The sequence below is a fragment of the Alternaria hordeiaustralica genome (assembly GCF_023758085.1).
Source record: "Alternaria hordeiaustralica strain BMP 2776 chromosome Unknown scaffold_4, whole genome shotgun sequence".
Classification (NCBI taxonomy): Eukaryota; Fungi; Ascomycota; class Dothideomycetes; order Pleosporales; family Pleosporaceae; genus Alternaria; species Alternaria hordeiaustralica.
The window spans coordinates 1434960-1459573 of record NW_026056776.1 but is presented as its reverse complement, the minus strand read 5'-3'; the positions used below and the strand labels follow the sequence as shown (position 1 = coordinate 1459573).

General features: G+C 54.5%; 8 protein-coding genes across 8 annotated transcripts; 4 read left to right on the top strand and 4 right to left on the bottom strand.

Moving 5' to 3' along the window:
- Positions 1–964: 964 nt before the first annotated feature.
- J4E84_003265 (uncharacterized protein) lies at positions 965–2677 on the bottom strand (the record flags this gene model as incomplete). The annotated part of the gene is made up of 3 exons (XM_049385882.1): positions 965–1929; positions 1982–2270; positions 2321–2677. The coding sequence occupies 3 exons, from the start codon at positions 2675–2677 to the stop codon at positions 965–967; spliced, it is 1611 nt and encodes a 536-aa protein (XP_049246759.1).
- A 1248-nt stretch (positions 2678–3925) lies between these two features.
- On the top strand, positions 3926–5062 carry J4E84_003264 (uncharacterized protein; the record flags this gene model as incomplete). Its single annotated transcript, XM_049385881.1, has 1 exon — positions 3926–5062. The coding sequence occupies one exon, from the start codon at positions 3926–3928 to the stop codon at positions 5060–5062; it is 1137 nt and encodes a 378-aa protein (XP_049246758.1).
- A 381-nt stretch (positions 5063–5443) lies between these two features.
- Positions 5444–7196, bottom strand: J4E84_003263 (uncharacterized protein; the record flags this gene model as incomplete). The annotated part of the gene is made up of 3 exons (XM_049385880.1): positions 5444–6241; positions 6291–7136; positions 7182–7196. 3 exons carry the CDS (start codon positions 7194–7196, stop codon positions 5444–5446), a joined length of 1659 nt encoding a protein of 552 aa, XP_049246757.1.
- Positions 7197–7648: 452 nt separating this feature from the next.
- J4E84_003262 (uncharacterized protein) lies at positions 7649–9019 on the top strand (the record flags this gene model as incomplete). The annotated part of the gene is made up of 3 exons (XM_049385879.1): positions 7649–7715; positions 7793–8019; positions 8072–9019. 3 exons carry the CDS (start codon positions 7649–7651, stop codon positions 9017–9019), a joined length of 1242 nt encoding a protein of 413 aa, XP_049246756.1.
- Positions 9020–9348: 329 nt separating this feature from the next.
- Positions 9349–10217, top strand: J4E84_003261 (uncharacterized protein; the record flags this gene model as incomplete). Its single annotated transcript, XM_049385878.1, has 2 exons — positions 9349–9573; positions 9642–10217. The coding sequence occupies 2 exons, from the start codon at positions 9349–9351 to the stop codon at positions 10215–10217; spliced, it is 801 nt and encodes a 266-aa protein (XP_049246755.1).
- Positions 10218–10553: 336 nt separating this feature from the next.
- On the bottom strand, positions 10554–13025 carry J4E84_003260 (uncharacterized protein; the record flags this gene model as incomplete). The annotated part of the gene is made up of 1 exon (XM_049385877.1): positions 10554–13025. One exon carries the CDS (start codon positions 13023–13025, stop codon positions 10554–10556), a length of 2472 nt encoding a protein of 823 aa, XP_049246754.1.
- An 8781-nt stretch (positions 13026–21806) lies between these two features.
- J4E84_003259 (uncharacterized protein) lies at positions 21807–22710 on the top strand (the record flags this gene model as incomplete). Its single annotated transcript, XM_049385876.1, has 3 exons — positions 21807–21940; positions 21989–22185; positions 22238–22710. The coding sequence occupies 3 exons, from the start codon at positions 21807–21809 to the stop codon at positions 22708–22710; spliced, it is 804 nt and encodes a 267-aa protein (XP_049246753.1).
- Positions 22711–22853: 143 nt separating this feature from the next.
- Positions 22854–24074, bottom strand: J4E84_003258 (uncharacterized protein; the record flags this gene model as incomplete). Its single annotated transcript, XM_049385875.1, has 1 exon — positions 22854–24074. The coding sequence occupies one exon, from the start codon at positions 24072–24074 to the stop codon at positions 22854–22856; it is 1221 nt and encodes a 406-aa protein (XP_049246752.1).
- Positions 24075–24614: the final 540 nt, after the last annotated feature.

The following is a 24614-nucleotide window of genomic DNA, read 5'->3' as shown; positions in this document are numbered from 1 at the left end:
CAGTATTGAATAACATATGCCGAATGCCTCTTTGTCAACGAACAGTCCCCATTCTTCGATGGGAAGCTGGGAGCGAGGCAGTCTCGCAGTCCGCGCCGCTACTTCCGGCGCAGGTCTTCGATAGAGTTTATCGAGATCGGCTATAAGCTGGTCTGCCGGCTTTGACGTGTCAGGCTTTCGCTTTTTATTCTTGTTGTTGCCATGTCCTCCTTCATACCCCCTCTTTCTTGCCATTGTCGCGGGTCGTCCCGTTCAAGAATGCGATTGCGTCGACGGTAAAGCGTCGGAGGATAACAGCGTGTCGTGGAGAACAGTGTGTTCGCTTGGTATCAGGTACTGTCGTTCGGTCGTGATATACGGAAGGTGTTTCAGGGCGCGCGAATCTGCTAGAAACTTGTAAGCATCAGGGAGTCCGAGCATCTTACCGTCTGGGGTAAGCTGAGCGGCGCGAAGCGGGTAATGCGACTTACTTCAACTCGACATGTGTATAACGATAAGAATATGCGCAGTGCGCAGTGCGACGTACACGTAGGTCGTAGAATGATTAGCTGTGAAGATGCATCGTTGCGGCACAGCAGTTCTCGCGCGCACGCACGCCGAGAGCGATGATGTAACGGGGGCCGGACGCGCATGCCAAGCCAACCCCCAATCGCGTAGCTCTCACGCTAGCACGGGGCTGTCTCCCTCGAACATGTGGGGATGAACTGCTCTTGTCGCGTTCGCGTTCGTCTCGTGATGATCCAATTACAATTACTCTGAGTGTTGCATATTGTTTGGAATGGTGTTAACGACGTTTCCACAAGAAAAGCAAGTACTGGGCAGAGATCGTGACCCATCACCAGGTCTGTAGAGACAAGAAGTAATGTAACATGACAAGTAAGTCGTAGAATAGCTCATGCGACGCATATTTCATAGCTCATACAACACTATCTCCACCACACATGCCCCTCCAACCAAAACCCCCCTAGTAAACATACCTAAAGTTAGGGTTCTCCTTATCCGTCAAATCATCAAAGCCATGCGCATTGCTAATATCCTTTCCAAACTCCCTGTCCTTCTTCTTATTCCTGAGCGTGAGGTTGAACCTCAAAAACGCAATGACCACCAGCAGCGCGCTGTAGCAACCCAGATGAATAGCCAAGGACTTGAGATAGCGTGGGTCGCCATCAAAAAACACCTTGGGTCCAATCGCATTACCTGCGCACCACGCGAAGAAGTTCATGGTGATGCAGACGGACTTCTTGGTCTGCCCGCCGACGTTGCGGGTAAGCATGGACATGCCGAGACCCTGGGCGGCCCAGAAGGTGAAGACGATCCAGTAGGAGATGAGCAGACCGGCTTTGGTGGCGTTGTTTGTGTTTTTAACCGTCATGATGATGATTGTGCCGACGAAGGCGGGAATCATGAAGACGGCCATGGTAAGCAAGTTTTGCTTTGTTTTCTTGACCATCCAGGCGGAACCCATGAGTGTGGCGATGATGACGACACCAAGGACCATGGCGAGGAGCTGGACTTGGAGAGTGTCGAAACCGAGGTCTTTGATGATGATGTTGTAGAAGGCGCCGAGGCCTGACGTGGGTAAAGTGGTGAAGATCTGAATGCCCATGTAGCAGTAGGTTTGGGGGTCGAGGAGGGCTTCTTTGAATTGGTAGGCGCGGAACTTCTTGTTTTGGAGACCCGTTTGGTTGGAACGGACGCGCTCGACCATGAGCTTCTTGTCTTCCTCTGACCAGCATTTGGCGCGCATGGGGCTGTCGGGCAGGCGGAAGATGACCCACAATCCCCAGATGAAGGAGAAGCAACCGTATGTGATGAATATGGCTTGCCAGGATCGGATAGAAGCGTTACCGGGGTTCGCAGAGAAGCTAGGATGTCTGATGTTGGTGAAGGCGTATGCGAGGAGACCGCCGACGATTTGTTGCATGCCGTCTGGAGGTAAGGATTAGTTGGTGTTGTACGTCTTTGATCTTGTATAACTTACTCATCATGTACCAGTACGTAACGATCTGGGCCTGCTCCTCACGCTTGTACCAGAGAGAAGTCATGATGAGGAAAGCGGGCTGGCAGACAGCCTCGAAGATACCAAGGAGTGTTCGGCAAACGACGAGCGCAGGGAAGCTGAAGCAGGCTGCATGGCAGGCAAGTACGGTACTCCATGCAAGAATGTTGAATCCGAGGTATTTGGCTACTGGTACTCGTTGGAGAATCCAGTTGGTTGGGTATTCGACGACCAGTACAGCGAGGTAGATACAGGTGGTGAGCCAGCCAAACTGTCATGAGTCAGTGCATGATACTAGTGCCCACAGACTTTGCAACTCACAGTCTCTTTGGAAAGAAGTGCGGGAATATCCTCACGGATACCCATGATGGAGGTAGCGGACATTGTGCCCTTGTCCAGCGATTGCAGGAAGTATGTGATGACCATAATAGGCAGTACACGACGGTCAATCATCTTCTTTAACCGGGCGTTCTCCTCTTCCGAGATGAAAACCTCAGAAGCATTTGCGTATTTGGCAACCTCCTTGTCGATACGGTTGTAGTCGGCATGGTCGCCCTTCTCGTCTCCTCCTTCGGAGAACACGCGCTCGACCTGGCTAATGTCCTGCTTATCGTCCGAATGGCGAACAACGTCGGGTGTGTTGTGCACGCCATCAGCGCTGGCTCTGGTGGTAGCCATCTTGAAAAGAACTTCCGAGAGCTTGACAGCGGAAGAAAGAACGAGGTTTGCAAAGAAGCAACCTCAGGACTCGCGAGTGAGCTGACCAGGATGGAGGAGCGGTCGAGTTGATATTTCTACCCGATTTTAGATTGTTCCGTCCAAGCGTTCCCCGGCCTCAAGCTACCCCAGGCTGGCAGGCTACTCCGCAAATCCTAGGATCCAAGAACCTGCACGTTCAACGTCTAGCCGGGTATTGACCATTGGTGATCATCTCCTTGTTTCCGCACCCCAGTTCGAGGTAGGATTCTGGAAAGGCGTGCTGCAAGCGCGACCCTGTCGGCGCCAGTGCTGCATCTTGAGTCGCTAGCTTCTGGGGTTCGCCAACCCCGCCACCATGCCGTCCATACAGATAGTGGAGTGCTTGGGAATGCGGAGTAGGATCAAGCAGTGTGGAGAGTGCCACCACTTGGCGGTGGTCCGTTTGTGGTAAAACATCGGCGTAGATGCTGCCGAAAGGCCACCCGCGTCACTCGTGAAGGCATGTGATGGGTCAAGCTCGCGCGAGTGTCATGCGAAGCTTCGTTGCTGGGCCCAAGGCGGCTGGTGGAAGATTTCGTCCGCCTGCAGCGAGTTGGCGGCGGCTGGCTTTCCCAGGCTGAGTCGTGTCAGGCAGCCAAGCTCCTTCACGGCGGTCGCACTTCCCTCCACGGTGTCTTCCGGCCCTCCAAGAGGTAAGCGATTGGTGACCTTCACGCCGGTATTGTCAGTTTAGTGATCAGCGAATCTCGGTGCAATGCACTGCGAGCGCGGCAGAAACCCTAGAGCGCGATGTCAGCAGCAGGCGTCCGTGGTCTCGGTGTTGATGTTTGACACGAGAAAAGAGCCGCGCCTTCCAGGAACCCATCTGCTGGAGCGACTCCACGTGTGCCCAGCGCCCAGTCGGGGTAGAGATGGACGAGTCGGTGCAACAGGGCACGAAATCTGGCAGTGACATGCAGCATCGATGCAATCTACGCGGTTGAGGACCCTGAGCGTTCCCCAGTTTTTGCTCCCCGCTCTGTTCCTGGGTTGAGCTCTACCGACGCGTGTGACCGACGGCCTGTATCTAATACCCACTTGCTAGACTACGCGTGTGACGATATCTGTTCTCTTTGCTGTCTCTCTCCAAAACCTGCGTTACATCTCTCAACGCTTGCATTGCTGTAATCCTCAGTCAATTGCGACAATCCACTGCGAACGCGACGAAACCCAAAAAACGCGCCCACCATGTCAACACTCACAGTCCACGGCCTCACAAAAGGCCAAATAGACGAGAAGATACTCCTCCTAACCCACAACCTGATCAACATCAACGACACAACCGGCGAGTTCCTGCTAAAACTCGACGATGGCCGCATCATCGACACCAAAGGCTGGGACGGCTGGGAGTGGACACACGGCATTGGTCTCTACGGCCTATGGCACTACTACACTCTGACAGGCAGCACGGCAACAATGGACATAATGCAAGGCTGGTTCTCCAAGCAACTCAGCAAAGGCACAACCAAGAACATCAACACCATGAGCCCCTTCCTCACACTAGCATACCTATACGAAGAGACCGGAAACAAGACCTTCGTCCCCTGGCTAGACACATGGGCAGAATGGGTCATGCACGGTCTGCCCCGCACCAAATTCGGCGGCTTCCAACACGAGACATACAACTCGTTCAACAAAGACGAACTCTGGGACGACACCCTCATGATGAGCGCGCTGCCCCTCGCTAAGATCGGTCTTGTGCTCAACCGACCCGAATACGTCGAGGAAGCAAAGCGCCAATTCATCCTCCACTGCCAGTACCTCTGCGACACATCCACAGGCCTCTTCTTCCACGGCTGGAAGTGGGAAGACAAGGGCGGCTTGGAAGTCGGACATAACTTTGCGCGAGCACGGTGGGCGCGTGGGAACTCGTGGTTGACGATTGCGATTCCGGATTTTATTGAACTGCTCGACCTTAAGGAGACGGATCCGCTGCGCCAGTTCCTCATTGGTATTCTCGAGTCGCAATGCCAGGCGCTGTTGAAACTGCAGGGCGAGAACGGCATGTGGCGCACGCTGCTCGATATCCCCGTGTCGGAAGGTAGCTACGAGGAGGCTTCTGCTACGGCAGGCTTTGCGTATGGTATGCTCAAGGCGTGTCGGAAGAGGTATATTAGTGGGGATGTGTATCTGCAGAGCGCGGTTAAGGCGATCAAGGCTGTGATGGGCAAGATTAGTGCAGAGGGTGAGCTGACGGAGACGAGTTTTGGAACGGGTATGGGACATGATTTGCAGCATTATAAGGATATCAAGATTACGAGTATGCCGTATGGGCAGGCTATGGCTATTATGGCGTTGGGAGAGTTCATGAGGACGTTCATCTAGGGATGGTGTGTGGATGGAAGGGTTGAACGATGAATGAATGGAAGAACATGTACTCTCACGTGAGTCCACATGCTGACTGAAACTGAGCAAAAAAATGAGCAAAGATTAAAGCGTTTGATATCTAAGCCAGCGATTGAGACATATGTCACTTACCCTGCTGCAAGAGCTACATACATACGAGGTAGACAGCAATACACTCATACCCTCGAACCAGCACGATTACGGGAGATGGATTTGAACAGTCGATTGAAGACGAATAAGGCGTCGTAGCTCATGCTGTACACACCCCAAACAAAAAAGCGGTGATTTTCCTTCCATACCCCTACACCCAAACGCCAAACCGTGCAAGAACCACTCTCATCCCCATCTCTCGTCGCTCACTCACTCCTGATTCGCAACCTGAATCGGCATAACATTCCCCGAATCAACAATAATCTGCGTATCCAGCCTCTTCCCCGTATCCCCATATTCCAACCTCTTCCACGTCACAATGCGCGCCTGATTCGTATCAATCTCAAACACCCTTAACCTCCTGTGGAAGTGGTTATAACCCCCGTAGCCACCAAAGCCACTACCACCCGCGTAGCACATCCAGAGTTCTGGATCACCAGTCTCGGGTTCTTTGGAGAGGGCGCAGTAGTCGTTTACGTGGTCGTGGCCGCAGGAGACGGCTTTGATGTCGTATTCGACGAGGGCGTCTTTGAAGTGCGTGTTGAAAGCGGGTGCGGTGATGGGCTCGGTCCAGTTGCCCACGCGGTCGTTGTCTGGATTGCCGTATTCGGGGAGGGGGATGTGGATGAAGGCCATGTTGAGGTGTTTGTGCGTGTAGTGGCTGTGTGCTTCTTTGAGACCGCCGGCGGTGGCTTTGAACCAGTCGATTTGGTTGGGCTTGAGCCAGTCGTAGCCCCGGTAGTGGGTTTCGTCGGGCGAGTAGGCGTGCGTGTCGAGGAACCAGAGGGTTAGGGCCGAGTGCTTGCTGCTGTGGGCTTGGATCTCGACGAAGTAGTTTCCTACGCCGTCGATTGTGTTGGGACCGGGTTCGCTGACGGAGTAGGGGAGCGAGTCGTAGAGGTCCATTTGTGCGTGGCGGGAGAGGGTGCCTTCGTCGTCGTGGTTGCCGAAGATGGCTGCGTACGGTATCTTGCGCTCTGCGAGGGGTTCGACTATCTTGAACATGGCCTGTGAGATGGTTAGCTTTGTGTCGCGTAAAAGATGGGGGGCGCTCTACGCTCTGCACATCAGGTGCTGTATCGCCGTTGACCTGGTCGCCAGACAGAACTACAAAGTCTGGCTTTTCATCGTCTAGCACCCTCTCCACAAACTCTATGGTTCTGGGGTCGGCGTCACAGTGCCCGCCGTTGTGGCCTGGCGGCTCTGCGTCTCTGCAGTGGCCGAGACCAGTGCTGAGATGCAGGTCGGAGATCTGCATAATCTTGAATTTGCCATCCTTTCTGATCTTGGGTACGGGCTTCTCGAGCTTAGCTGCTGGGCCTCTTCGTATGCTCAGGCGGGGATCTGTGCTTGCTTTGCCCGTCTCAAGATGTAAGGCTCCGTTCTTGACCAGCTCCCAGCCAGGGCGTGGCTCTACTGCGTCGGCGCCGAATAGAATGTCTACTGCCGTCACGGCCTTCTTGTCGTCGCTCGCGTGACGCTTCAGCGACCGCTTGATCCAAAGGCCAGCTGGGCGCGACTCCCACTTCTCCGACGCCTGGGCCTTTTCTCCCACTGAGGGATCAAGCTTGCCTGTGCGAACGTCGATGATGACCTTGTCCTCTGTCTTGAGCTCCTCCTCCCGCTTGCGCTTGATGTGGACGTATCCTTTAGTGACCCAGCCGGAGCCGAGGTACAGGTCCTTCTCTATGCGATGCCACTTCTTCTGGTCGAGCATGCACTTGGAGAGGGGATTGATGGTCGAACATGTCTGTACGGTGATATCGGTAATAACGAGGCCATCGTGGTGCAGTGGCATGTGACTGTGGACAGATTGGGGGAGGACGCGGTAGCGGTTATCGAGGAAGAATATGGTTAGGGAGACGACGATGGTGAGGGCTATGAGCTGAATGCCCGTCCGTACCTGGGACTGTTAGTACTGGCGGAAGAAGGGTCATGCTGTACGTACTATGCGGCGCGTCATGGTGGAGGCTCCCGGAGGTGTGAGTAGTGGCGCATAGAGCCAGCGTCGGGTTTAGGATATGTGTCTTTCGCAGCAGCGCGATCTCATCTCCATGACATGGGCTCGTTTGCTGAGGGTGTGAAGTTAAGCGTGTCGGGCGAGGCGCATGTGTTGGAAGTGTGCAGGTGCTCCATGTTGTTCTTGGCCGAACCCTGGAGTCTCGGATCGTCAATGGCGATGCAGGGATTGAATCACTGCTGTGACGTTATGCATTATGCAGTGCAGTAGAGTTGATATATTGATATAGCACGTGGCAGAGGCAGAAGCTATGTGAAAAGGATCCAGTTATCTATGTAAGATTTACTGCATTCCCAGGCCTGCAGAGCATACTCGGTGCCCTCCTGCGGTCGCGGCTCGCTTGTTGCGGAGAAGGCGTCACCTCCGCATCTGCACATCTTTCTTCTTACAAAGCCATGCGATCATCCTCTCTCCACCAGCTACGCCGTGCTGCACCCCGACCGCGTGCGCGACACTTCACCAGTAGCTCCTGCCTTCATCGCGCTTTCCAAGGCAAGACCTCCGCTTCCACCATGCCGACCCCGCTCACAGGCGCATAGAAGGCGATGTTGTGCTCCTGCGCGAGAGCAAGGAGACTCAGGATGGGCGCCTCGTGAAACTACAGGCGTCCAAGACCATTGGCACACATCGGGGCGTCGTCAAGCATGCGGATGTTATTGGAAAGGAGCCACGGCAAATTGTCCGATCCCACAAGGGCGACACCTTTCGCGTCTACGAGCCTACGTTGGCCGAATATGTCAGATTGACACCGCGCCTCGTTACTCCAGTACGTATTCTATGCCACGACGAGACAAAATACTCATGCTGACATAATACAGATCTACCCTTCAGATACCAACCTCATAGTGTCCCTACTCGACATCCATGTAGATACTCCATCCGCTACCCCCAGCACCGAACCACCTCTTGAGATCCTCGAAGCTGGCACAGGTCATGGAGCGCTGACGCTGCATCTCTCTCGTGCTATACACGCCGGCAACTCTCCAATTCCAAGAACGCCGTCCTATGTCACTACCCAAGAAGAACCCGAAGACGCGGTATACCTCGGCGAGTCCATATCAGACCTACAGGAATCAGCACTATCGTCGTGGAAGCAGAACCGTCGCGCTATCATACATACCCTGGATATATCCAGTAAGCACTCAGTACATGCGAAGAAGATAGTCGAAGGCTTCCGACACGGCATGTACGCGGGCAACGTCGACTTCCACGTAGGAGACGTGTCTGAGTGGATCGCCAAACAGAGAGCTTCGAGAAAGACCGAGGAGCCATTCCTGACTCACGTGTTCCTGGATCTTCCCAATGCGACAAGTCACCTCGCTAATGTCGCTCCCGCGTTGCACGTCAATGGCATGCTCGCCGTCTTCAACCCAAGCATCACCCAGATCGCTGAATGTGTCGAAGCTATTCGGGAGCATAAGATGCCCTACCTTCTTGATCAGGTCATTGAGCTAGGAGCAGGTACAATTCGCGAGTGGGATGTTCGCGCAGTCAAACCGAGAGCGCCTATGAAGAAGGCTCAGCCAGAGCAACCTTCCGAGCCTTCGAGCGATGAAAGCGCAGATTCGGAATCAGGCCAAGAAGGACGAGATAACGAGCTAAAAGAAGATCTGAGCAAACAGGAGGAGAAATGGGTCATGGTGTGCCGACCAAAAGCTGGCCAAATGGTTGTCGGAGGTGGCTTCCTGGGTCTATGGAGGCGTATGGAGAAGCCAGAGAAGAAGGAACCGGCGGAGAGGCCTGGCAATGAACCATTGACTGAGTAGCTATAAGAGGCCCAGAATCAACCCCGTCTCACCGTCTCCTGAAGCGGTCTGATGTTCGGTTTCTGAACATCCACCTCCTATCGCGCCCGCCCGCCCACCTACACTCTGACGTCAACACTGAACTTCCACCACGTTCCAGTGAAAGTGAAAGTGAAAACCCGCCCAATGCAAACGCACAAACGCACTAACCGAAATCTCTGCATCGCAGCCTGGAAATATATCTCGCCCTCCCACTCCTCCATCCTCGCACCACCACACACCAGCCGAACCTCTTCTGCTGCCCTCAGCCGTGATCCACTGCCCACAATCCTAACACACTCCATCAATACATGCCCAGCCGTCGTCGCACCCGCAGCGGCCTCACCCAAAACAAACTCAAGCAGTACATCAAGAAATCGCTTCCCTACACCCGCAAACTCCGCTCCTCAACCCCAATGGAGTACGACCCCGACACCCAGCGCATCCGCGCCCGCCTCGACAATTACGCGACTCCGGCTGAGATTGCCGAAGAAGCGTACCGTGTCTGCCGCAAGAACGCGGAGTTGAGGAAAGAGGTTTGTTAACACTGTCTGGAATGGAATGTATGGGATATGTTTTACTGACTACATGTCCGCGTGTGCAGTTGGAGAACGTCAAGAAAAGTGTTGTTGTGCCTACACACCTCCCCATTCCCGTCGTGACTACATCTACCACGCCATCGTCGTCCTCAAACACACCCATGGCCGACGCCATCACCACCACCGCCGGCAACGTCTCCGCCCCGCCCGACCCCACCGCCGACGCCAAGGCCACGATCAAAGCCCTCAAGAACCGGGTGGCGGTCATGGAAGACGCCCTGAGCGAGATGAGACGCGAAGCACCCAAGATGCGCGAGTCCATGGCGTGGATGTGGGAGATCATCGGTGATAACCGCGTTCACGTCCCGAGGGACTTGAGAGATATGTATCATGGCAGTATGACTGTTGATGCGATTGATTGGATGGGGGGGAAGAAGGGGGGTGGTGGCCGGAAGGAGAGGGGATGGAAGGAGGGTGGTGGTGGTGGTGAGAAGAAGAGTGGTGGGGAGAAGAAGGGTGAGGGTGGCCTGAGGGCTGACAACGTCGTCGTGGGTCGCAAGCGCAAGGGCGCGAGTCCGCTTGCGGACTACAGTAAGAGGGCGAGGGTCGAGAGTGGGGAGGAGGGTGAGCTGGACGGCTAAGTTGGGGGTTGGGGTGTGTGAGCGTGAGGCTCATGTGTATGCCTGGGGACGACAAGGGCGTAGGACAGTGTGAGATTACACACACATGATTGTATGTAGGCATCTCTGTGTCATATCAAAAACTTCACGAAACATCAAATTTCAGCGTAGCCAACAAGTGATTTCATGACAATTCTTTATTTCTATAGGACATGCATCGCTAATTATTCAATAGCCATCCACCATAACACATGCACGAATGCGAAATAAACCACTCAATTCAAGGATGATACAAGGAATATTATCGCAATCAGCTAACATCTTCGTCTCATCTAATTCTCATTCACAGGACCCATTCTACGAAACGTGAACAAACTGTCCCATGGCGGGAACACCATCAACGACAACGTAGATGACGTAAGGACCGGCAGGGGCAACAGCCTTGTTAGGAGGCATAGTGACGGTCAAGCTCTGGGCGGTGGCGCCAGCCTTGAAGCCGGTGTTGTCGAGGAAGATCATGCGGTGACCCATGTGGACAGAGTGGGTAACGAATCCACCGTAGTAGAGCGAGATCTTGACGTTCTTAGCGTTGGCTGGAGCGTTGAACTTGATGTTGAACTGCTGCTGGACCTTGAGCTCCTTCTGGGAGATCTGGACAGCTGAGGGACGGGTGGGGTTGCCCTGGAGGTAAGGAGGAGTGTAGATCTCGTTGCGGAACTCGGTGACGAAGGGGTTCTTGGCGTCGGGCTTGAGGATGGGCTGCTCAACGGGGTTGGAGCCGGAGATCAGGAGAGTACCGTCGAGGAGGAGGAGTGCGACAGAGTGGTAGAGACGGGCGATGGTGGAAGCAGGACCAGTGGTGAAGCGCTTGCCCTTGGGCTGGTTGGGGTCGTACAGGAGGACCTCGAGAGCAGGGTCCTGGGCGACACCGAAACCTTGAGCACCCTCTTGAGCACCGTTAACCCAGACGACGGTACCGTCGGGAAGGAGAGTTCCCTCAACCATACCACGGCCCTCGGGCATGGAGTCCATCTCCCACTCTGGGTCGGCATCGAGAGGCCTGATGCGGCCGCAGGATGGGTCAGCAGGGGCAGTGATGTCTTGGTAAGGGCCACCACCGCAGATGACGATGTCGGGGTTGTAGTCGTTGGCAGATGAGAGAGGGAGCATGACGGATCCACCGGTGTTGGGGTAGGTGCGGTAGGAACCGGGGAGGTCGGGCAGCATGCGGACGACGCTTCCGGTCTCGACCTTGAAGATCTCGGCAGACTTGGAGACTTGGACGAACAGGTTACCGTCCTTCATCAGGTGCATGAAGGGGTACATGTAGTAGGGCTGGTTCTTGCTGAGGATCTCCATGTTCTTGCTCACTCCGCGAGGAGAACCGTCGGCGTTGAGCATCTCGTAGGTAGGGTTGTTGTTCTCGGGCTTTGAGGGGTCAAGACCGTTCTTGGATCCAGATGCGACAAAGATGGAGTCGTCGGGCATGATCTGAACGGAAGCGTACCAGCGGGGAGTGTCGAGCTGAGGACCGGGCTCGTTCCAGGCCTGTCCATCGAGAGAAGCATCAGAGGAAGAGCGCTTGAGGAGACGGATACCCCTGAAACCATCACCGACAGTGGGGTCAATGAAGTCGAGAGGAGCGTTACCACCGAGAGAAGCGAAGCGACCGTCAGCAAGGAAGATACCACCGGAGCAGAAGGCGTTGGTCTTGTAGGCCAAGGGGGTGAGCTTGTCAGTGACGGGGTCCCACTCGGAAGAGTAGGCGTACTGGCCGTTGCCGAGCTTCAATTCAGTGTAGTTCTCGACCTTGTCAAGGAAAACAACCTTGCCGTTGGGCATGAGACCAGCGTGCATAGCAGGGACACCGGAGCGGCCCTTGAGCTGAATGCTACCGGGCTTAGCGGCGCGAGGAGCAGGGCTGGCAGCAGGAGCAGGAACGGAGGGAGCGCGAAGGCAGGGACCGTTCTGGCAACCCTCACCGCAGTGAGAGGTGGTGTTACCACAGTAGCCGTACATGGAGCAGCAGCTACCCTGGGCCCAGTTACCGCAGACAGTGTTACCGAACTTGGCACCGCAGCTGCCATCAGTAGTGGCAACGCCGGTGGGCTTGGAAGCGGGAGCAGTCGAGGGCTTACCAAGAACTGGCTCGCCGGAGGTGGTGGTAGAGGGAGGACGGCTGCTGACAGGGGCTGGGTTGCCCTTGGCGGGTTGAGTAGCAGTGGCGCCCTTGCATCCGTTCTGGCATCCGTTGGCAGCGAGACAGTGACCGTCGGTGGAACCGCAGTATCCGTAAGACGAGCAGCAGCCGCCGTAAGCACCGTTGGCATCGCATGTAGCGCCACCAAAGTCCTTTCCGCACCTGCCGTCGTCCCTGGGCTTAGCAGCACCTGCAGTGGTAGCCTTGCTAGGCTGGGGGGCGGGCGTGGAGGCACCGTTGTCACAGCCAGACAGGCAGCCCTGTGTGCAGTGAGCGGCGGTGCTTCCACACCAGCCGTACTGCGAGCAGCATGTGCCCTTGTAGACAGTGCTGTTGGGGTCGCAGAGGAGGTTGCCGTTAGCAGGGCCGCACTTTCCGTCCTGAGAGTACTTGGCAGCCTGTCTCTTGGCGGGAACAACGCGAAGAGATGAGCGCGATGAGCGCGAGACGAGCTTGGAGTACTCGCTCTTCAGGTCAGGTACGCAGCAGTCGGTTTCGTCGCAGTGCTGGCCAGTCAGGCAGAGGGTGTTGGGGTCCAGGTGGTTGCATGTGGGGTTGACCCAGAGGAAGTTGATGTTTGCGCTGGCCAGGCCGGCGAGCACGCCGAGGCCGAAGAGAGAAGCCTTCATTATGAGGGTTCACCTAGGCAGGGTGTTAGAAACGAGTGTGGTAGAAAGAGTGTGTAAGCCGACAGATGTGGCCGGGTAGTCATCCGCGATGTCGTTGTGGAATGAGGATAGCAGGGGTATAAGTAGGTGATGAATAGCATTGATGATCCAGGGGCGGCGGCACAACGGTTATGAAGTTGGTTTTTGGCGGGCGGGTAGGACGTCGTCGCATGGCGAGGTTGGTGTAGCGAAAAAGAAGGCTAACACCAGCATGCAGAACAACGTATTTTGGGAAGCGGCTGCGGAGCCCCGCGCGGTAGCGAAAACACAAGGAAAGTACGTACCTAGCGAAAACAAATTAAGTATTACTAGTGGTTTGCTGTATGGGGTCAAGGCAGCTGGAAACGAGTGACAGCGGCCGAGAGGTGGTAAAGAATGAGGTGCTGAAGGCAGGTACTTGAGATGCGCCTACAGCGATGGAGGTGAGGAGGATAGAAGCGGGCGCGCCCAGATTCAAGTACCTACGACGATGCCGCGTATACGAAGGACGTTCAGCCATGCTAGTCATCGCGTCGGCCATTTGCGACTGGAAAAGGAAAATTCAGGCACACATTGGACGCATCGACCAATAACGGTATTGCTCAGGACAGCCCTAAGGGGCACGAGCGGCAATCTCCACCCTAGCGCAGCCAATGCGAGCACTGTGCGGTAAGATCATCGCGGGGATTGGCCTCGTCGAGCTTCTATTTCTGGGCGCAGGGATTGGTTCGCATTACACGACGAGAGGGGAGCACGGCAAGCGGCATGCGCTGGGCCTGATCCGATGATGTGGTGGGGATGGTGATGCTGAACGTCCACATGTGCCCTCGTAAAAGGTGGAACGCAACAGCGGCGCTATTGATAAGGCACGCAGAACTCAGGGCCTAACCCGCCAACGCAGGATCGTCCTGACAACGTTGTCGCGCTGTCACCAAGCAGACGGAAGAACTCAAGCCTTCGCTAACGCCAGATAAGCTTCAGGCGCTGGCCAGCTGGCGTCGAAGAGATTGCGCCCACGGCTCGCCTGGCAGCCATTTGGCCCGATGCGGTAACAAGCGACCCCACAGATCCGCCCGATCCGGCTAGTCTGACAGAACAACCTGCGTCAGGGGGTAAGGTGCGACCAACACACTGGCAACACCAAGACACGCACCTGCGTGTTGCGTCAAAGGTCAAAGAAAACCCTGCGCCCAGCAGCGCTCAAGCAGTCAACAAACAACAATCTAATGCTGCTGACGCCGCCCTCACAGACACCGCTTCCATAGTTTCCGGCGGGCCTTCTCAGACCCTGGCCGCTCCCGTATTCCCACACACACCGGCCATCCTTCTAGCCCACAAGGTGGGCCATCACTATCACCAGTGCCGCGTTCTCCGGACCCGACACGAAGCGACAAGCTTTGGTGACATCCGCGCGGTCGGTTACAAGCAACGACAGGCAACGATGATGCAAGACGATCAAGTCTATCTCTGGCCCGTCCGCGTATCGATTAATGAGCAGTTCGTAAGGAAATTACCTCGTGGCAGATCACGAGAGACGCTCACGCCACCGTGCCAATTCTATCGCATCCATCATGCTTCAGGCGTCGCGCCTTTTGCTGACTGCCAATGCCGGAACAACACCGACGTATTGAGATTTGACCGACCGCCTTAACTTTCACCAAGGCCTGCAGCCACCCCGCGCCAACCACCTCGTCCAGCACCGCCACTACCTCTATGCTCGTCGCCCACCCCTCTTTTCACAAATTCCCGATTGTGTGCCGACACCCGACTTGACTTCTGACATGTTTGCGCTCAGCGATTTCTTTTGTTCGTGATCTGTAACAGCTCATCAAAACATACTGCAGGGCTAAGTCGGGCAGTCGTACCGATTTAGAACGTCTCAAACAGCTTCATGCTTCCTTGTCTTCACGCTTCGAGCTTTCGTGGCACCGCGCCATTATTCCCGCAAGCCCTGTGGTGTTTGTCGGTAGTTCAGGTACCTTTCTACCCGCGGCAGCATCGGTTGAAGTAGCCAGCAGCCCGTCGTTGATGGGCCCCAAACTATTGAAAGGCTTGCTGCTAGTTTTGAGCTTGCATGAGCTTGCCAACACCACCGCAACTTTTGTCTCGTCGAAATCTCGGACCTTGAGGTTCCCGACTCGTATCGATTGCGGACTATGACGTCTTCTCATTTGAAAAGGAGCAACTATGTGCATTACGTTAGGCCAAGTTATCGGATGCCGGCGTGGTAATTCAACCCAAAGCCCAACGGTCAGCATCACGTGGTCCTCGCATTCTCGTACTGCTAATATCATAGTCATGACTAGGGGGTGCAGAACCGAAGACGATTTTGGTAACTGTTAATTGTTAGTCACATTCGGCCCGCCCGAGACCTTCAACGTTCACTCTACACGCTCGTGCGAAGCTACACAATCTCTGTCGACTTGCTCGCAACTTCCAGCCCTTGCCTGTCACTGAATGAGTTGACAACAGCTTTGCATCACTTCCTTACTCCCGCTGTCAACTTATCAAACCATATGGAGATTGAAGTGTGATCAAACTCTAACTTCGACATGTCACACGCGGCCAAGAACGACATTTCAACCTCGAAACTCTACAGCGCGGATTTATCCGTCTTCGCACGCCGGGAGATGAAGAAAACAGGAACATGCAGCTGGCCCTTCCATCAACACTTGTCATTTGTCGTCGAAAGCATATCCCGCAGTGGGCTCAGTCAAGATGCCTAGGAGCCAAGGTCAAGGCGGTATATCCGAAACAACTGACATCTTCGCCCTGCTAACTGGCAGCTGACATGTGCACCGACAAGCTCAAAGCGATTGTGGGTGCGTCCGCCACTGTGCGACGAATTGTTAGACGTGGCCAACGCCTATCGTGCCTCCACACCGCCACTTGTGACGCGCGAACGCATACTACGATCTCGAAGTTGCGATGTCGCAGCTTGTCCAGCTATCTACCGTCTTGCGCAAATCCATCATTTAATCCATCATTTACCTCAGCGCCAAATTACGACTAACACGCAAATACCGCGCACACTCTTAACCACATACCCATCACCCAGGTCTCAAACCCACACAGCGCACGCACGCACGCACAAACAACCCCAAACCTCAGAAGCCCAGACCGCCCAACCGCCCCCTTGGTGTAACGCTCGCCTACAACCGCTCAGCCCCGCAACACGTTACACAACGGAGCGTCTAATTCAGTATGGTGACCTCACCGATGCTTTGCAGCACAAAGCGTAGCCACGACATCCGCATTTCACTTACCACCAGCTTGATCAGATGTCCACGGCCTCGGTCGAGGCGGGCGATTGTGTGACGTTGATACATGGGTTTTACATTGCGTGGGAGGGTGGTAGGTGGTGTTAGGGAGTTGGTTGAAGGGGTTTGATGATGATAATGATGATGATGATGATGATGGTGATGGGCAATGTGGATGAGGTTGTAGCAGGGCCATGATGATGTCTTGCACTGTCATACTTGCACTCAGTCGCAAACCCTCGCAATCCACTCCACCGTCTGGTTTACTCCACTGCCAAAGATCCCCCACCTCACCTTCCACCATACGACCGGACCTCTAAACCCCCCACCCCACCTCAACACATCCGCCTCGTCAGTCGTACCCAGGCACACATCACCGCCTCCCACAGCATCCTCGCTTACCCCTACCACCCTACGCGGGCTTTTCGGCCAACGACCCTGTGAAGACTAGCGATGGGGTCACCGCTCGCCTACCCGCATTTCTCACCTCTTACCAGGTGGAGTGCGTGGGAGCGCGCGGCTGGGTGTACGCGACTTCGGTAGCAGAGAGGGGGGTAGGAAGGTAGGTATGTAGGTAAGTATGCGGATGCGGGTGCGGGAATGTGCAGGAGGGCGTTTAGCGGTGGAGGGTGTGTGTGTTGGCTTTGAGTATGGGTTTGGGATTGTAGGGATGGGTTTGTTGGGATGGATGGGGTGGATTCCAAGGTTGGTTTGTAGTGGTAACTCCGCGCTGTTATTGGGAGAAGGAGGAATGTATCGCTGAGTAAGATGGCGAAAGCAATAACAAAGCAAGTGACAATGAAAGAATATGAACTTCTTCTGAATAATATATTATACGTTATGAGTTAAGATAGCTTAATGGCCTATTTAGTCGTAAAACATGTATACCATAGAACCCAATACCGAAACACCAGTCCAACCTTTTTGCGTGGTATCATCCTCAAAAATATCGCCCATCATGAACGCCTTGCTCAACCCAAACGCAAGGAAAGCAGTAACCGTGTTAAAAAAAACTTACCCATCAGTATCGCTCTTCCCACAAGTAATCGCCCTGATAAACCCACTCGGTTTCTTCTTCGCAAGCTTCTGTTCCGCGTCTCGCCGCCTTGCCCTCGCATTCTCTGCAGCTTCAATCCTAGCGCGCTCTAAACCTTGATCTTCTTTACTGATGTTCATGCTCTTTTTTGCCTTCTTGGGTGTCTCTCTCAGACACAGACTGGGCCTCGTGGCGTCGTTGTCGCTCTCGGTGCTGTCCATACTGCCTTTGCCTTCCCTGGGCCCACTACCTCGACCCTTGGTTTTGCGCCGGCCCATCCAGCTCGCGAGACCCGCTCTATCCGCGTCATCGTTGTCGCTGTCCCAGTCGTCCCAGGCGCTGGTTGTGTTGTCCAGCTTGGTTGTTAGTGTGGTTTGGATGGGGCAGAGGGTGCTGTATTCTGATAAAGCTACACTGTCGGTGCGCGCGTGTGGGTAGGCGGGCTTTGGCAGTATTGCCGCGTTTGCTAGACTGGATCGTCGTGTGGAAGAGCGAGAGTGGGTTGCCCATGGCGGTGGTGATGTAGGAGTTATGGGTGGTGAGTTCATTGTAGACCGGGGTAAAGGTGCTTGTTGCGCGATCTGTAAACGGAGGAATGGCTCGTTGGGGTCAGTGAGAGATGTCTTTCTTCTGTTTCGTATGGGGTCGTTGGAGAAAGCTTCCAGTTCGGGGGGTGGCTGTAGTGTGGACAGCCGGAATGAGGGGTCTGCAAGGTGCGCTGGTAGTGGACAGTACGACGTTCGTCGCGATGATGTTGTTGATGTTCGGATGTTGACATCTTCCCCATATGAGTTCTTGCGCAGTTTAATGAGGTCAGTAGAGGCGAAGTTCCGAGAGGCTGGACTGATCGGCGGAGTGGTTTCGCCGCTGGAAGATGGCAAGATGATGGTTCTTGTACAGGTTTCGCAAACTCCAGAGACATAGGTGATGGGAAGTGTACAGGACTTGCAGGTAGCCAACGTAGTCGAGACCGTGGTCGTATGGCCACGTCTTCTGAAGTCGAAGCTCGGTATTGTCGGTGAAACGTCGATTGGTCTATGCCTCTTGTCCTTGATTGGAATCACTATGCGGTGGGGCTGTGGTGGCTGCATAGTCCTCTCTCTTGTTCTGGCCGTCTCCACAGCTTGCCTCTCGTACCTGTCCCACATCTCCGCAGTCGTCGCTGGATTGCCTGGTGGGGGTCGGGGATCCATGAAAGGTGATGGGTTTCTTGCTAGGGCTGGAGAGTTCTGGGGCGCGAGTCTGGCCACGGTCGATGTAGCCATATAGCGGCTATGTTTCAGTGTTGGAAATGGTGAGGAGTGATAGCGTGAGGAAAGGGAGGTGTTGGGCCTATGATGCGAAGAAACTTTGGTAAGAGTCTGGGTCCGTAGACGATATATACTGGTGCGAGTCCAGGGTACCGGGGCCAAGCGGTGAGACAGGGTGGTTATCAGGTTATAAGTCTAATCCAAACAAGTCACCATGCTTTGGCGGTGGCGGGGATACACTCCGATAGAGAGACTTTGGTGTAGGCTAGGATCAAGCGTCACGTTGCGCCGCATCCGCGGATTCGACAGCGCTGTACTCTATTGATCTTCGGTCGATGAACGTGCAGTAGCAGTAAGATCTCCGCGTCTCTTTGGCTGTTTAGCGGGAATGCGATATGTGCTTGGTCCAATAGGCGCCACGCCGTGCAACGCAAGGCGTCACCGTGGACCCGATGGGCAGGGTTCATGGGCGAAAAGCAAAGGTGCAAGGAAGCACTGTCTTGTCAGCATGCGATGGCGTCTGTCGAGAAACGCTCTAAAACGCTGCAAATATGCCTGCGCATGCGGTATGCTTTGCAGCGCGCGTTGATGGCTCTGCTGATCCTCTTGACGGACGCCATGGGGAATCGGAACAAATGCAGTATATCCACCCAATTCAGCTAGCAAAGAAGTCGTGTCACTCGGACTCATTTGTGCGGTCGTAGACATGGCCGTGGGGTATTGTATTGGATCTCGTTCTTGTCGTACGGCGTCATTGAAACGTAACTCCATGTTCATTCTGAGACCCTTCATTGTTCGAGCGAAGAAGAAAAGACCGCACATGATTCGTGTCGCAATCTGAAGAGGACGATATGACGAAGATACATTTACAGCTTCATGACGACTGGGCGCGCAATCCGAGACGTTGTGGCGTAAGGAAAAACGAGCTGTCGCGTCAGATAAAGCCATAGATGCGAACGTCAGCGTCATCAGAGAAGGAAACCTTTCACACTGAAATCGATCACTCGCCATACGATCCATCTCAACTGCCCCTCCGTGTCATGTTCTGCGATGTGTCCAACGTTGCATTCGGGAAGCATAGCTCGGCTTCCATCCGTATCGTCGAGCGTCTGAGCACTGGCCGCGCGACCACCACCTTAGCAACATGATTTGATAACGTGAGCGGTAGAAGCCGAGTCAATCCACTGTGGTGGGCTAGTCGGGATATCTGGGTGGAGAGTTGAAGTTGTGGTTCCAAGGTCGAGTCCCCCGCGGCCTTCACGCTGGTAGGCTTGGCGCGGTGATTAGCGAGACGGGACGGGATGGCGCCGCAACAACAAAGATGCACGGCTTCTTGAGCGTCACTAAAGTGATCGATAAGTCTCCGACATGACGCAAGCCTCCTCTCGTCGCGTGGTGGAGATCCCTTGGCTCAGACCTCGGGGAATCTCCATCCGCGGTAGGTAACATGGAGAATGTTTGACTCGTTCCAAGGTCGTCTCATGAGGGACAGGCGCAGCGATTGAGGGCGCTCGCAGGTTGACAAAGCAAAGAGATGAGCGCATGGCGACGCAATCTCACGAAGTCGTGATTACCACCGATCGTGTGTACGACAAGGACTGGCACGGCTGCCAAAGTTGGTTGTTGACACCATAATCGACATTCACATTGCCATCGACTGATCCACGCAACGGGATCGTGGCAGTCGGCAGTCGAAGCACGAATATACGCTACTGCCTTTCACTCCGGCATCTCCCATGGCACTTGAACGTTTCTTTTGTAGAGAAGGGCCTTCAGAATCGGGTCTGGCCGTCGATCATGATGGGCACGGGATCTCGACCGGCCCCGCATGTCCCGGCACTGCATGAACGTCCAGCATGTCAGCACCAGACAGACCCCATACCCATATTAGCCCTCCATTCAGCCAACCAAACAAGCAAGCATGCAGACACGACCGCATGTGTATATCAACAAATCTGGCGCCTGCTGCGCGTGAGAACCTTGGAAAGTTTCCTGGTTGACTAGTCTGCACCTGTAATCTTGCCTTGCACGGAACTCCGTAAGCCCTACATAGCATGCGTCCGACCACATGTCAACAATGTTTACCTTCCGCTGGGTGCTCCCCATGTCGCCCATGAAAGACAAGACTAAAAGCGATAGCGACGCACCTGCTTGGTCCTGGTTCTGAGTGGCAGTTTCCTACCCGAAGTAAAGGATCCCAAGGTCGAGATTACTGCTGGTTCCAAGGCTCTTGACATCATGATGGGCTTCCATTTCACCAGCCTGAGGGCTTTGGATCGCACTGACGGTACGGTGGTGTTGCAACAAGGTACGGTGATGCTCGTCTTTGTCCGTTTGGATGCGGAGCTAATTCGGCGCTTGCAGCTGGGTATGGTGAAAGTGCACCAGTAGACATCGTCCTCTTCCCACAACCCTCGCCAACCGACCCGAACGACCCTCTTCGCTGGCCACGATGGAAGAAACATGTCGCATTCGCTTCAGTGTGCGCCTTTACTTTCCTGACAAACTATTCGATCGCAGGCTTAGCGCCAGCGTTCCATATTCTCTCGCTCGAGTTTGACAAGCCGATGGACGAGACTGCGCATCTACTCTTATACCCCGTCTTGGTATTGGGCGTGTTCAATTTCTTCTGGGTACCAATGGCCAATCATTTCGGGAAACGACCGGTTTTCGTATTCGCCAGTGCCCTGCTGTGCGCATGCTGCGTTTGGGGCGCAATGGCGAATTCGTTCAAAAGCCTTTTGTGGAGTAACATTGTCGCCGCGTTCGCAGGGTCTTCTACAGAAGCTCTGGGTGCTGCAATAGTCAACGTGAGTAATCCTGTGCTACATGCTCATATCCAACCCCCATCCGTGAACCATAGTTCTAGCGATCTTGACCGACGAGCTGACTGAATTCTCCCAGGACCTGTTCTTTTTACATGAACGAGGCAGCAAGATGGGTATCTACATGTGAGCATATTTTCTCTTCCTGTTGGCCCATTTCAGTACGCTGACCGTGCGCCAGGAACGCGATAGCAGGTGGTAATACGGTAGGACCATTGGTCTGCGGCTTCATCGCGACGAATCTCAGCTGGCGATGGCACAAGTGGATTGCTGCAATTTTGACCGCACTCAACTTCCTCACGATACTGCTCTTAGTCCCTGAGACTCGATACACGCGTGAGTACATCAAAGGCGCTGGTGTGGCCATTTGTCCTTCGAACGATAAGATTGTCATGGCAGAAGAGAAACATCTCCGGCCAAAGTCGAGCAATCGTATTCTGCACCAGGAGGTAAAGAACACATGGAGGCAGGAGCTGAGCCTATGGAGTGGTGTCTCAGAGACGAGTTTGGTGAAGCTGTTTATACGGTATGTAATAGTCCAGCTGGGTAGGAACTTGATACTAACGTCTAGCAGACCGTGGCCGATGGTTGTGTACCCCGCGGTTATATACGCGTTTCTCTGCTACTCCATATCCCTGGTCATTACTATCGCGGTCAACATTCTCAATCCGTTCGTGCTGCAAGCACCTCCGTACAATTGGAGCCCACAAATCAACGGCCTGATCAATATCCCAGGCCTCTTGGGCAACGTCATCGGGGCTTGGGCAGGAGGTAAGTCACAATTGAGCACCACGCGGCCGGGAAACGTGCTGACTGAATGCAGGTGACCTCGTGGACATGTGGTGTAGGTGGCGAACTAGGAAAATGCTCGGAATCTACGAGCCGGAAACCCGACTATACCTGGTGTGCATTCCGTTGGTGATCACAACAGCAGGCTGCCTTGTGTTCGGTTACGGTGTTCAGAACGCCTTATCGTGGGTTTCGCTCTTCTTCGGATACGGCATGATCTCGATCGCGCTCACAGCCACGCCAACGATCACTATAGCGTATGTGAGCGACTGCGCATTCCCAGTCAACTCGGACGTACTGCTGCTTGTGAACGGGCTGAAGAACATCGTGGCATTTGGCTTCCTCTTCGGTGTAATCCCTTGGGCTGAAGAGGCGGGTTTTGTCCGAGCTTTCGGTACCCTGGCTGGGGTCTTCGCTGGCATAGTCGGCATCGGTGCTGTCTTGTTGGTTATTTGGGGCGCCAGCATACGCCACACTTCGGCACAGTGGAGGGTCATCCTAGAGTGAGCAATGCGGTAAAACCAATGTAATGTGTAGATTGAAAGCCTGATGAACACGTGTAAGATGCCGTGCGATCCAATGACCCGTATCGGAACACATGCCGTGGAAGGCAAAGTACAAACAACGCTTGCTCATCATGTCTGGGATTGCTATGCAGGAGTCTTGTCTATGAGTTTGGTGTGCATCTTCTCAATCTCGGGGATGATAAGAGATTCGATTTCCAGAGAAGGCTCGCCCTGCGGTACCCCTTTCTCTGTCGCAAGTGATTCGCTTGCTTGAACGTCCTTCTTGGTCAAGGGATCGGCCAACCCGACAAGTGATGGCATTCCTGACAAGCTCTTCGTTCTACGGCTGGTGGGTACGCGTATCCATTTTTCGTCATCGAAGACGGACACGAACACGACTTCCCATTTCCGAGTGGCTAGTAGATTCCCGATTACAAGATGGTGCGAGTATTTGTCTAGGGCGTACTTGGCTTTGGTAACCAGCAAGGCAGGGTCAGTCTCCAGCTTGAAGCTCACAATCATCGCATCGGGCGCCCAGCCATCAACGAGCTGCTTGAGGAACTTGGGTACCGGCTCGAGGTCGATGATCAGACTCTTTCCTTCAGTGCGCGCAGCCGGTGGCTTTACGTCGCCCCCACGGGCGCCATCTGGGCCTTGGTGGAACTCTTCGTTAGACTGTATCTTGTGCTCGACCATGCGGTCTTGGGGTACGAAGAAGTCAGACACGGCGGCGGCCAAGTAGAACATGGCTTTCGGCCCAAGTGGACGCATGAGTTGCGCAACCTCGCGCAGATTCCACAGGTACTCGGTGATGGTCACGTATGACAGGATCAATAGCTTGTTCTCTCGCTTGACCTCCATGTACTGGCGCAACACGCGCAACATCTGGTCCTGGTGCTGTTCATCCACCACTACCTGTCCATTTTCCTCCTTCATGTAGTCCAGGAATGAGCGCGTGTTGTGCGAATAGTGTCGCGAGAAAGGTAACAGCGAAAACTGTCGGTGCAGGAAGATGACGGCATAGCCGTTTTGAAGGAAGTACTCGGCACTGGTGGCTCCCCGAGTACCGGCCGAGAAGTTGTCGATATAGCGGACTGTCTGCTGCTCTAGAGGCACTGTGGTGCCACCTGAAGTGACAAGCACGACGCGACGGCCCTCGTCGGCATGACGCGTGATGAATTCGCGCGCAAGGGTCGTGTTCGTTTTGAGATCTTTTGGCGGGGGCTCATTGGCAAAATAGTGGCTTTCAGCCTGTTGTGCGCTCGTATCCGTCATGGTGTCATGATGGGGGTGTTCGGTCGTGTCGAAGGAGCTGAGCGAAGTACCGGCATGGCGGGGTAGCTCCGAGCTCACTTGGAGGGGCATGCTGAGTAAGACTGGCACCAGATAACGTCATAGGAGCTTTCTGTTAGATGCTTCAATTAACATCATCGCAAATGTTTCCTTGCTCTGCATCGTTGTTTAGATGCGTTCAGCCGCCGTCCCATGGTACTGCGATGGCCCAGAGGCGAACTAGAGACGACGAGCCAACCGCACCTTCCGCAGTTCATACGACTCATACGGAAGGAGACGCTCTCGAATGAGAGGTATCGCAACTGCGAGAACTTATGTGCATTGAATCTGAGGAAAGCGCCCGTTCCCTTGACGAAGCGTCCTGCAGCTGTTTAGTGCTCGCAATTCACCCAGCTCGGTACGTACCTGGGTGCAAGCTCATAACAGTTACACCGTTCCCGAGTGTCCACCACTTTCGCACAGCAGATTCAAATCTATGACGAACATAGATCGCGATGACTTGTGCGTTCCCCAAAACCTGCCCAGGCAGTGACCGATACGAGATGAGAAGCCTCGGTTCAAGATTCCTGAAAGTGACCAGAATTCGTTTCGAGGCGGAACATATAAAAGAGC